Source organism: Tursiops truncatus, chromosome 11 (assembly GCF_011762595.2).
Source record: "Tursiops truncatus isolate mTurTru1 chromosome 11, mTurTru1.mat.Y, whole genome shotgun sequence".
Taxonomy (NCBI): Eukaryota; Metazoa; Chordata; class Mammalia; order Artiodactyla; family Delphinidae; genus Tursiops; species Tursiops truncatus.
In genome coordinates this window covers 85,553,410-85,566,068 of record NC_047044.1, presented here as the reverse complement: position 1 = coordinate 85,566,068, position 12,659 = coordinate 85,553,410, and the positions used below count along the sequence as shown (strand labels likewise).

The window sequence follows — 12,659 nt, the reverse complement described above, 5'->3', positions numbered from 1 at the left end:
ATGTGACACCAAGTGTTTCCCAATGTGGTTGCTGTCAGAGGTTGTAACTAAATGTATTGCCCAAGATGCATTTTCTCTTTAATCTAGCAGCTCAAGGTCTAATTCTATTACCTTCATCAAATTGATTCTTTTATTCCTAAATGTTTTACCTTGTGCATGTTTTAATGCAGTAGCTATTTCAAATTTTTTCCAATTGTAATTATTTAGTCACTTGTATATCCAAGTTTTAACTTCCCCTTTGGTCTCTATTTTTCTATAGTAATTTACTCATGCTCTTTGTTTTATGTTTATTCTCAGATTACATGCAAGGCAATACCATAAATCACTTCAAACCCTTCTTGAAGTTGGCAGAAGCTAAGAGCTTCTCTCTTTGGGTATCCAGACCTCTCTAGTAAACTGAATGTGTCTACACTGCTTACATTGATGTTATGACTCCACCCAAGGCTGAATTTTACAGAACATGAAAGCCCGTTTGATCATCATTCCCTTGCCTGGGACTCAGGAATGTATGGTGATGTCTCTTTCCCAGCCATGCCTCAGTCAACATTGAAAGACCCTCATTATGTGTCAGTCGCTTCCACTGTAATTCAGTATTTATTGCTCTTTCAGATTGAGTTTTCCTGAGCCCCAAACAACCTTTCAATCGTTTTCTCTTTGGGACACTCATTGCTTTATGTATTCAGTTAACAAGTAGCTACTGGCTGCCTAATATGTGACATATGATACAGTGAGCTAAGACACAGTGAAGTGCTGAACAGAGAACGTAAGCTAGCTTGTCTTGACGTGCAGTGCATTCTCAGCCCTGACATGGAAACATCCTTACATCAGAAATCCATTTAGAATCTTGAGACCAGTCAGTTCCACCATGGTTTTCACCTCCCTCTTTTATCGCAAGTGCTTCAAATGCGAACCCCTTCTAACATCTCACTCATTTCATCCCAACAGCACAACATGCAACCTTCCCTACTCTCCTAATTCTCCATGTTACTCTCACGGTGATATGCTTCCATGGTGCCCTCTGGGACCTCAAGTTCCCTTTTAAACTAAATATTCTGCACCTTAAACCTTGTATATATCTCCTAGACATCACCACTCACATGGACATCTCAGTAAGAACTTCTCATTTTTTCACCCCCAGAAACTATATTCCTGGGGTGAGTAGGAAGGAAAGTTAGGAGTTTTTAAATTACACTGAAACTTTTAAAACCTTATTCTTTATTCGTATATAAAGACACCTGTGAAATTTTCCTTATGCAAATATGTTACTTTCCTTGTCCGACAAATCTCTTGGTTACTTTTCTACCTTATTCTGGGCAACTTTAAAATCCAGGATTATATCCTACACACTTACATCATAGCTATTGGACGTTACTGACTTCAAAGAACTTCATGGCAATCTTACCCTTGTCAAACTCCAAACTGTTCCTCCTCTGAAATGTTCAACCTTAGCTTTGTATCCCTTGACCACAACTACCATACTTCCACTTCTCTCACTATATTTCTCCCAGTGTATGCCTCCCTTCAAGACCTCCAGTTTCTGGAACCTCCCATTTTCTCCTGCATCATCCCCATCTTTTTCCTTTCATCCTTCCTTTCCTATCCATTTCAGACCTAACAATTCATCAACACAACAATTAATTCAGTCAATCATACAGTTACCGCTAAGACTTGTGCCACCTGGCCCCGCTGCACAAATGCTGGAATTAAACGACACCAAATCTCCAACTATTTACTTCCTTCACTTCCACTCTAGCTGCTGGAGAAAGTCACAGTCGTGTATATTTGTGCCATTAAAACGTCACGACTGGGCTTCCCTGGTGGCGCCGTGGTTGAGAGTCCGCCTGCCGATGCGGGGGATGCGGATGCTTGCCCCGGTCCGGGAGGATCCCACATGCTGAGGAGAGGCTGGGCCCGTGAGCCGTGGCCGCTGAGCCTGCGCGTCCGGAGCCTGTGCTCCGCAACGGGAGAGGCCACAGCGGTGAGAGGCCCGCGTACCGCAAAAAAACAACAACAAAAAAGTCACGACTGTACCTTAAAAATGTCTAGAAATTCTTTTCCCTATTCCTTGAACACTTTCTGAACGTTTTTTGTCATATTCTCTTATTTTAACACTTGCCTCCTGACTCTCAGAAGACGACCTTTAGCTCTTAAGATCATCAGAAACACTGAGTGAGACCATCCTGAATTCTTCATCAGCTTATCTCTGTTTGCATTCATCCTTTGTTTCCGGTTTGAGTGAGGAGTGAAGAACGATCCTTTTAGTAGTGATTTGGATCTCGTTCCTTCTCCTGTCCTCAGTGATCTTAGTCTCTTCAATCATCCATTCCTTCTGAACTTTCAGCTTCTCTCTGCTCCCCCTAGATATTTCCTTTTGTCATATAAATGTGCTCACTCATATTTAAGAAAATACCAACTCTCAAAACCATGTCACTCTGAAACAACTTAATTATCTTTCCTCTTCACAGAAAAATCTCATAGCCACACTTCTGTATCCTTCATCTCACCACTCATTCATTCCTCAAGCTACTGCAATCTGATTTAACCCTCCTTTTTCCCCTGAAGCTGTAGTTAGCAGGCTGACCACAAATGGCCTGAATATTGCTAAACCAAGCTGACCCTGGTTCAATCCTTTGTTGATTCAGTCCCTCCTCTATACTTGAAACTCTTTCCTTCCTTGTCTTGACATCTCTATTCCTGTTGTGATGGCAGCAAATTACTGCCTTCCTAGTAGTTTAAAACAATGCAAATCTGTTATCTGTAAGATTTGGGAGCAAATCCTCTGAAATGGGTCTTATGGGTTAAAACCGACATGTCAGCAGAGTTGCATTCCACTTGCAGTCCCTAGGGGAGAATCTGTTCTTTAGCCTTTCCCAGCTTCTAGAGGCCACCTGCATTCCTTGGCTTGTGGCCCCTTCCTTCCTCCATCTCAAAGCTCTCATCACTCCAATTTCTGCTTCCATTGTCATATCTCATCTCTGATTCTAATTCTACTGCCTCCTTTTTTTTTTTTTTTTCGGTACGCAGGCCTCTCACTGTTGTGGCCTCTCCCGTTGCGGAGCACAGGCTCCGGACATGCAGGCTCAGTGGCCATGGCTCACGGGCCCAGCTGCTCCGCGGCATGTGGGATCTTCCTGGACCGGGGCACGAACCCGTGTGCCCTGCATCAGCAGGCAGACTCTCAACCACTGCGCCACCAGGGAAGCCCTACTGCCTCCTTCTTATAAGGACCCTTGTAATTACATTGGACCCACCCAGATAATCCAGGATAATCTTCCCATCTCAAGAACCTTAACATAGTCACAACTACAAAGTTCTTCTGCTTTATAAGGTAACTTATTCACAGGTTCTGAGGATTAGCACTTAGACATCCTTGGTTCTAATCACCAGCTGAACTTCTACTTTTGCAGTCTCTGACTTCTTTTTGTGTAGATATTCTAACATGTTCACATTGCCCAAGATTTGGCTCAAAACCTTTGCTCTTAGTCTATAATCTTCCACTGAATAATGCTATCAATACCCATATTGTCAACTACAATTTAGACACAAATCACTTTTCCCCAAACATCTCTATTCTATAGTCTCTGCTGAGTTCCAAACCTAGTATACTTCTAGATGGATATATTATGGTTTTCACAAAGTACCTCAAATGTAACCTATTTAAAATCAAGTTCATCATCTTTTTCTAAACCAACTCCTTTCCCCTAAGAAGATGAGTGGCCTTTTCTTGTGAGTTTGTGTACATTGTGGTGTTTTCCCACAACAGTTTACTAAGGCTTGCTTAATGAAGTGTCAGACAGTATCCTTTACCTGGCAGCCATGTTTGTTCATCACGTCCACTGCTCTTCTCACAGCATCATTTACAGGTTCACATTGTTCCACCTGAGTCTTCATATTATGCTCAAAATATGGACCAAGCAGAAAGTAATTGTCTCCCCATTCATCTGCTGTTGTTTTGGCCTTTGTCTGAATCACAGTATAGATGCCACCAACTGTTAAAAAGAAAAGGTCCCATTATCATTCAGGTTAGTAGTTCATTTTAAGTGATGAAGGGATGGACACGAGTCTTCATTTTTTTCTATATTACTTAAGCCAACATTTTTTTATTGAAGTATAGTTGATATATAATATTGGGTTAGTACTCATTTTTAAGTTAGCATTTGGGATCCATCAAACGCAAGGGTTTATTTAACTTTCTAAAAGAAAATTTTTAAGGGACATAATCAAAGAGTTACTATTTTGTTCAATTTCATGCTGGGTGCTTGTCAGAAAGCAACAGGTTGGCAGCAGCAGAGAAGTACAAATATTTCAAGGAAACCTGAAGAGACAATTGGAATAAAGCAGTACTTGGCTTAAACCTCTATCCACATGGAAGTGTCAAAGGTGAGACAAACAGCTATTGTCATGACACATGCCCTCAGCAGCAGTAATCACATTTCACCCCTTCTCCAACCGTGGTCCAAGGGATAAAATACGACCAAGTAACAGCCACTGCTCAAATTATAAGTCTCCCAGGATAAAGAGCCTCTTCCCTTCTAGGGACCAAGCAAGTACCTTTTGACAAGGAGAAGCTGATGGATTTTGAGGGGGGGGGATGCTTGGCCCAATCCTCATGTCAAACCCAATGAAACAAATACAAGTTTTCATATGGTATTTCATTTTGCCTCTCTGGCATTGCTGCTACCACTATTAAAACACAAAGCCAAAAAATATGTATACTCTTGGAAAATATGCAGACTGTTATACCCAGCATGTTTACCTCTGGAAAACTGTCCTGGGGGAAAAATAAGAAGATGTGTGTATAAGGTTATTTATTAAAGAATTATGGTGGTGAAAAATTGTAACCAACTTTAATTGAACTAGTTAACTCACATAACCTGTCTAAGGCTCAATTAGCTCACCTGTTCAAGGGGGCTAAAACAGTACATCACTTGGGGAGGAAGGGCAGGTTGGAGCAGCAGTATTAAAAATTAGGCCTCGGGCTTCCCTGGTGGCGCAGTGGTTGAGAGTCCGCCTGCCGGTGCAGGGGACGCGGGTTCGTGCCCCGGTCCGGGAGGATCCCACGTGCCGCGGAGCGGCTGGGCCCGTGAGCCATGGCCGCTGGGCCTGCGCGTCCGGAGCTTGTGCTCCGCAGCGGGAGAGGCCGCAGCAGTGAGAGGCCCGCGTACCGCAAAAAAAAAAAAAAAAAAAAAAAAAAAATTAGGCCTCATTGAAAAGGTGATATTTGGAGTGAGTACTTAAAAGGGTAAGGAAATCAGGCAAGTGGATATCATGGGGAAGAAATTTTTAGGCAGAGAGAACAGTCAGAGGCAAGGCTCTATTTTGGGAGCAGAGAGTCCTAGGCATTCAAAAGGAGGGTTTCAGTAAACAGGTGGGTGGAATAGAGAGGACCGAGGGGAAAAAGAACTTCAGTAAACTGGACAGGATATTTCCCGTGCCAGCTCAAAGCAATCACCTCTTATGAGAATATGAAAACAATGTGAATCACTTTCTTGAGCGATACTTTGTCCATGAACCACAGGCAAAGGAACGACTCAAGAAATCCTGTATAAAATTCCCAAGCCAGTACAGATTCTGGCACCAATCATCAACCCCACTTCCAAGGACAATTTTGTTACTTGTATATTAAGAAGAAAAAGTCTTATTTTTCATCATGGTTTTTCATAAGGTATTTCAATTCTTCAGGATGTAGGGTTTGATAGCTACTGCATCTCTTAAATTTCTTATTTCAATAAAGTAGACCTTTAATAATAAATCTTACTGATAGTCATAACTGAGAGCCAAAAGGTAGAATTGCCATTTGCCTATTTTTTTAAAAGTCTGAATCACTCAAAATACACACGTTGGTAAATTGCCTTTTGAGAGGTGAGACACAAAAGGCAAATGTTAATAGTATTACATGATACAACCGGGTTCATTAATTTATAAAAGAAAAGAGCTAATGTAACTCCCAACATATAAATATTACATGTAATTTTCATATAAGCCTACATAAATGTATTGTCCTTAGAAACTTGATCTTTAAGAAAAAACTTTTTGACCATACCTAAAAGAAACTTAAACTGTCACTTGAGCAGAATCTGATAATAAGGACACTATCAATCTCAGCTCAGGTGGGGACAGCGTGTCCTCAGATGAGGACCGCGTGGGACCAGAAAGAGGCTCTGCAAACCTGCAAGCAGAGCCTTTCAGACTGCACCAGAACAGACAGGATTCACTTCACCATTCAACCACGAATCTGAGTCTACATAAATTGATGCCAACCTCAAGGATGCCTAAATATTTCCCCAAATTCCAGAAAAATTTAGGAACCGTCAAAACCACTTGTTGAGGAAAAAAAAAATTAGAGAAATAGTTCACAAGAGCAACTAAAAAGAAGAACTTTTCTCTAACGTCTTGGAGTCACATCTTAGCAGCATATTTAAAGGTATATATATTTATATAAGCTTTATTCAAGCCCACTGTCAATAAAAATTGAAAATCTCCAAATAATTCCTCCTCTTTGTAGACTATTTTCCTTCATGTTTATATTATCCAGGGGACTATGTTATCGGGTTCTGATGGCATACACTTATTAAATGTCTTATTCACGTTTCAGGTCTTGAAAACTCTCTTTTATTTGCAACTGTGTACCTTGCCCAGGGACCTTTGAACATCCTTGTTTGTTAGATTATGTGTTGCAAATTAAAATACACTCGGGTTAATGCAAACATATTTTTATTTACTAAAGGATGTAAGGGAGAAGAGAAATTTTTTATTTCAAAAAAAAATACATGGTTAGATTTGAGAATTGAAATGCAAAGATAGACACAATTAATCTGCTGCTTCTTTTTCCCATTTGAGGACTTCAACCTTGAGATAAACAGTCCCCAACTAGCCTTAGAGTGTTTACAAATACTATGGCTATGTTCTTTCAGTCTATCAGGAATAAAAACATAAAATTTTAAAAAATTTCATCCCATATTGGTTGAGGCTTGATTGTAAATAAAACTTCCCTCCTCCCAGGCTTCTCCCCGTACAGTCTTTCTGTGGGGAGGTCCTCTTACTGCTATTTCACAGGTTCAAGCTCCATTTCAGGCCCTCCCTGTCCTTCCCAGATTTATACGCCAACGACTTTCCTTAATTTTCACTCTATTTAACACCTTATACCCGAAACTCCTCTCTCGGCATGCTCATTAAAGATGAATATGATAGGGCTTCCCTGGTGGCGCAGTGGTTGAGAGTCCGCCTGCTGATGCAGGGAACATGGGTTCATGCCCCAGTCCAGGAGGATTCCACATGCCGCGGAGCGGCTGGGCCCGTGAGCCATGGCCGCTGGGTCTGCGCGTCCGGAGCCTGTGCTCCGCAACGGGAGAGGCCACAACAGTAAGAGGCCCGCGTACCGCAAAAAAAAAAAAAAAAAAGATGAATATGATAGCTGAGAAATAGGGTCATTCCTATTTTCAAATCTGGAGTACAAACCAAAGGTTCACCAACACATACTTTTTAATGAATTATTGTTTTACCACAGTGTAGGTCATTGAATTTGGACTTACCCTTCACTTTCAAACATGTACTTTGTCTTTTATTGATCTATACTTTCCTGAAACAACATGGAAGCTGTCTGTAGTGTGAGGGCAAAGTATCAAGCCTTTCATCAGAAAGAAAAGATGAGCTATCATAGCATATATGTCAATGAAGTAGCTAAAACCTCAAGTTTTTATCTAGCAACACTGCTGATATTGTTAAAAGCAGAATTCCAAGGCAGTATGGAAGGTGGGCACCAGCCATAAAAAGGAGATATATGTTATAATATATAAATGTAAGTATATATATATATAGACTCTTCACTATATTTAAATGGTTGAAAGTCAGAGAATTTAGAAGTCTATGATTTCAGTGTGCATAGCTACTAATCTGACCCTCCTGTCCCAAGACACAGTTACAGAAGCAGGCATAGTCATTACACAGTTAGACATCATTCTCTGAGGCAGCAGGTCTTGGTAGGAAAGAGATTAAATGCTACTGGTGATGATGGCCACCAAATGTTCGTGTGCCTAGAAATCAGCTGGGTCTGTGGTTCAAATCAAAGCAGCCGCAGTCCTGGGCAGTGGGAGATGATACACTAAGAACACGCCCACAAGCACGCCCCACCCTGATTACATCCACAGCGGCAGCTCTGAATATTTTATACAGGAAGGGCTTAGTCATGGCAATCTGGATGAAAGGGAAGTGGAGAGACCAGTACTCATCTTGAACGTATGTGTGTGATAAGCATGGTTCTTACAGAGACTGTGTGTTTCATGTGGTGTGGTTCAGGATGCTTTTGACATGACATGGCCACTGCATATCCACACCAGGCAAAGAAACCCCAACCTCTAATTACAGCGTTGCCCATGATTGTAGTAACTTTGATCCATGTATTTTTTTTCTCTTTCTTCTTCTGCATTTAAAAATAGAAACATGCAATTGCTCAAAGTGAGAGCTAGTGTGAAAATGAATGTCCCCATTTTATGAATAAACTTTATAAGAGATAACAATAAGGTAACAGAGTGTTAATAGATGCTAAGCACAGTTCTAAGTGATTTACAGTTGGTGTTTCTTTTAGTTTTCACAACACTATTAAGGAAGATGCTATTATTATCTTTATTTTTAGATGGGGAAACTGAGACACAGAGAGGCTATGAGATGGATCCAATATTACAAAGGTAATGATGGAGTTGGGATTACAATCCAGGCAGTCTGACTCCAGAGCCCACAAGTTTTAGATAGCAGGATTGTAAGTGTAATTGTCCCTTGGTACCCACAGCAGGTTGGTTTTGGGGACACCACTCCCCAACCACCACTGTGGATACCAAAATCCAAGGACGCTCAAGTCCCTTATATAAAATGGCACAGTATTTGCATATAACCTATGCCTATCCTCCTATATACTTTAAATCATCTCTAGGTTACTTATAACACCTAACACAATGTAAACGGGAGTGTAACTAGTTTGCTGGTACGTGGTAAATTCAAGATTTGCTTTTTGGAGCTTTCTGGAGTTTTATTTCAACTATTTTTGATCCAGAGTTGGTTGAATCCGCAGATGTGGAACCGTGGATACGGACGGCCGACTGTAACTCTATTGAACAACATACTGATGAATCTTTGAAAATGGTGGTGGGAGGGGCAGAGGGAGAAAGTGAGCAGTATCACACATCTTTAAGTCTTGGGGAGGGTGGAATCCTTTCTACTCTGCTCTCGAGAAAGGCCATTTGGAAAACAGCACTTAGGGGAAATAGCTTTTTTATTTTGGCTCTAAACATTCTGAGTTAATAAAAGGGAACCCAAGGTTAAGGGAACTTTAGAGCAGTGGTTCTCACATCAATCACAGGAGTCTTTGGAAATCTGATGAAATCATTCAGTCCTTTTCTCTGACAAAGCACGTACACGTATGAGCACACAATATTCACATACAATTTTGGAAGGTTTGCAAACTCCTGGAAATTCACTTTCATCAAGGTCTCCACCTTTAGAACTCCTGCCTCAGATTGCAGTAGTGGACTTGATCATAATCAGTTTCTACCACATCTTTTTGACTGTAGTTTTCTGAATTATTCCATGTGCCTTTTGTACCATGTAACCCAGAACTATGGTGTCCAGTTTGAGGAGGGAGCAGGGAGAAATATTATGTCTGGCAATAAGCTGGTGTGGACAAAGAATGTCACCTGCCATTTCAGTAAACAAAGGATGTTTTGTGCATGAAGTCATCAGCCACGCACCTGCCCCGATGGTATACCCTGAGGGGAATTCAGGATGGAGAAAAACAGGATACTGGCCCTAGATAGTTAAGAAGCATATCAAAGGAATATTTCAATCATTGAAATCAATGATTTCAATGATTTCTGCAAGCCCAGTCTCTTGCATCTTTCCAAACATAGAAAATACTTAAAGTCATTAACTTGAGATGTCTGTCTTTGTAATTAGCAGTAAACTTTTTTTTTTTTTTTTTTTTTTTTTGCAGTACGTGGGCCTCTCACTGTTGTGGCCTCTCCCGTTGCTGAGCAGAGGCTCCAGACACGCAGGCTCAGTGGCCATGGCTCACGGGCCTAGCCACTCCGTGGCATAGTGGGATCTTCCCGGACTGGGACACAAACCCATGTCCCCTGCATCAGCAGGCGGACTCTCAACCACTGCACCACCAGGGAAGCCCATAGCAGTAACTTTCTGATGTCTGACTACATGTTCAGGTTTTTGTTTTTTTTTTTTTTTTTTTTAGCAAAACTTGCTATACATCCTGGCTCTTGCCTTACCTCTTTGGAACACTCCCTCAGAGTGAACTGAGAGGCTATAGTCCTCAGAAAGTCTGCTGAATAAAACACAGTTCTCAACTTTTAGGTTGTGCAATCTTTTTTTCAGTTGACACTGGCTTGGTGCTAAAACAAATTGTTTTTAGGCAACTTTTAGAGGGAAGCATCCATTTGGTGACTAAATTTCAGAAGTGTTCACATTTATTAGATTAGCATGCGTTATTTTTGACAACATTCATTAAACTCTTTTTAATGACCCTAAATATCCTCCACATGGTCATTGGTCCACAATCTACAGTGATTTGGGCAAGTTTGTATAGAAGAAATGATTGTAGCAAAGAAGTTGAGAGTAAAGCTTATCTCCAATATTGGGGCAAAACTCTCCATCCTAGACCATGGCACAGTTACTTTCCTGCTAGCCTGTCCCGCAACGAGTAATAGTGCTTTTTGTGGTGTATATATACAATGGAATGCTACTCAACCATGAAAAAAGAATGAAATTGTGCCATTTGCAGCAACATGGATGGACTTGGAAGGCATTATGTTAAGTGAAATTCGTGAGAGAGAGAAAGACAAATCCTGTATGATATCGCTTATGTGTGGAATCTAAAAGATACAACAAATTAGTGAATAAAACCAAAAGGAAGCAGACACAAAGACATAGAGAACAAATGAGTGGTTACCAGTGGGGAGATGGAAGGGGGGAGGAGCAATGTAGGGGTGGGGGGAAAAGTTATTATGGGATTATATGAAATCATGTGTGTGAAAGTTGCAAACTGTAAAGCACTATAGAATTTAAATAATTTTTCACTCAGTTAAAAATAATTTTTAAAAAACCACATCTGACTCCTTAACACTTTCCATTATCTAGAACTTCAATGGCTTCCCATCCTTCATGGATTGGAAATGTAACTCCTTAAGGCTCTTAACTCACCATACACTCCACAGTCCAGCCCTTGCTGGTGTCTCTTGTCTCCTCTCATGCTCCACTCCTTTTCCGCCTCTGAGCTTCCCTCAGATCATTGAACAGAGTACACTTCCTCACCTCTGCACCTTGGCATGTACAGTTCCCACGCATAGAACTCTGTCCCCTCTTTATCACTACCTCATCTCTACCCAACAGCTATTCATCCTTCAGGTGTCAGCTCAAATGTCTTTTCATCAAAGGTTCTTCCCAAGCCTCCAACTAGGTAAAAATCTCCCCCATCCCCAATAAATTACAGGCAGACCTCAGAGGTAATTGTAGGCTGTGCTCCAGGCCAGCTCAATAGAGAGAGTGTTGCAATAAAGAGAATCATGAATTTTTTGGTTTCCCTGTGCCTATAAAAGGTATGTTTACACTATACCACAATCTGTTAAGCGTGCAATAGCATTTGTCTAAAAAAAATAATGTACATACCTTAATTTAAAAATACCTTATTACTAAAAAAGACTGCCCATCATCTGAGCCTTCAGTGAGTGGTAATCTTTTTGCAGTAGTAACATCAAAGATCACTGATCACCATAACAAATACATTAATAATGAAAAATTTGATATATTGTGAGGATTACTAGACTGTGACACAGAGACACGAAATTTGATGCAGGGGTGCCACAAACCTTCAATTTGTAAGAAAAATGCAACATTGGCTAAGTACAAGAAAGCGAAACAGTAAAATGAGGTCTGCCTTTATAGTCCTAGAGCACCTTGTTCTCACTCTTACACTCATTACATTTGACTACAATTGCATGTTCAGTGTCCATCTTCCTACAAGTTCATAAATTCTGGAAGATTGGGAATCAATTCTGTATTGTCAAATTCTAAGCCCCTTGTTTTCCAGTGTCTGATACCCAGTAGACACTTGATGAATCTTTACTGAATGAGAGCAATAAATTTCAAGGTTAATGTGAACAAGTAGAAAAGGTTATTTTGAGGTCTGAGAATTAACACCCAATAATTTAACTATGACTCTCCTGTTTGTTATATTTTACACATTTCCATTGTTCATGGGCAAAATTCTGGCAGTTAGGAATCTTTTTCCCCTAAGAAATCTTTTGTCTTCTTGGATATGAATACATTTTGTTGTTTCCACAAAACATTGTAAGATGGCTGGAGCATACTACATTCATTTTATCATGAATAAACTGATATTCAGACAGTTTAAGGGATTTTTTTCTAAGTCTTAGAAAACCCTGACCTTTTTGACTAAAGTCCTGTGTCCTTTCACCTACAGGGCACTTCCTTAGAAACTGGACATTTTAATTTTTAATGCTTGTGTGGTAATAAAAAAGAGAAGTGGACCCGGAGGAGACCTAAATGCTAGTCCCAACCCTGCCATTTGCTTGATCATTTAATACCTTGTAGGCATCCTTTTCATCTATGAAGTGGGGGAGTTGGAGTCATGATCTCAG

General features: G+C 40.6%; 1 protein-coding gene across 1 annotated transcript in view; it reads right to left on the bottom strand.

Annotated features, from left to right (window-relative positions):
* Positions 1-12,659, bottom strand: part of GYS2 (glycogen synthase 2) — a 56,766-nt gene that overhangs the window by 41,758 nt on the left and 2,349 nt on the right. The window contains exon 2 of the mRNA XM_019936565.3: positions 3,808-3,989. Coding sequence (XP_019792124.1) covers positions 3,808-3,989 — 182 coding nt within the window. The remainder of the gene's footprint in view (positions 1-3,807; positions 3,990-12,659) is intronic.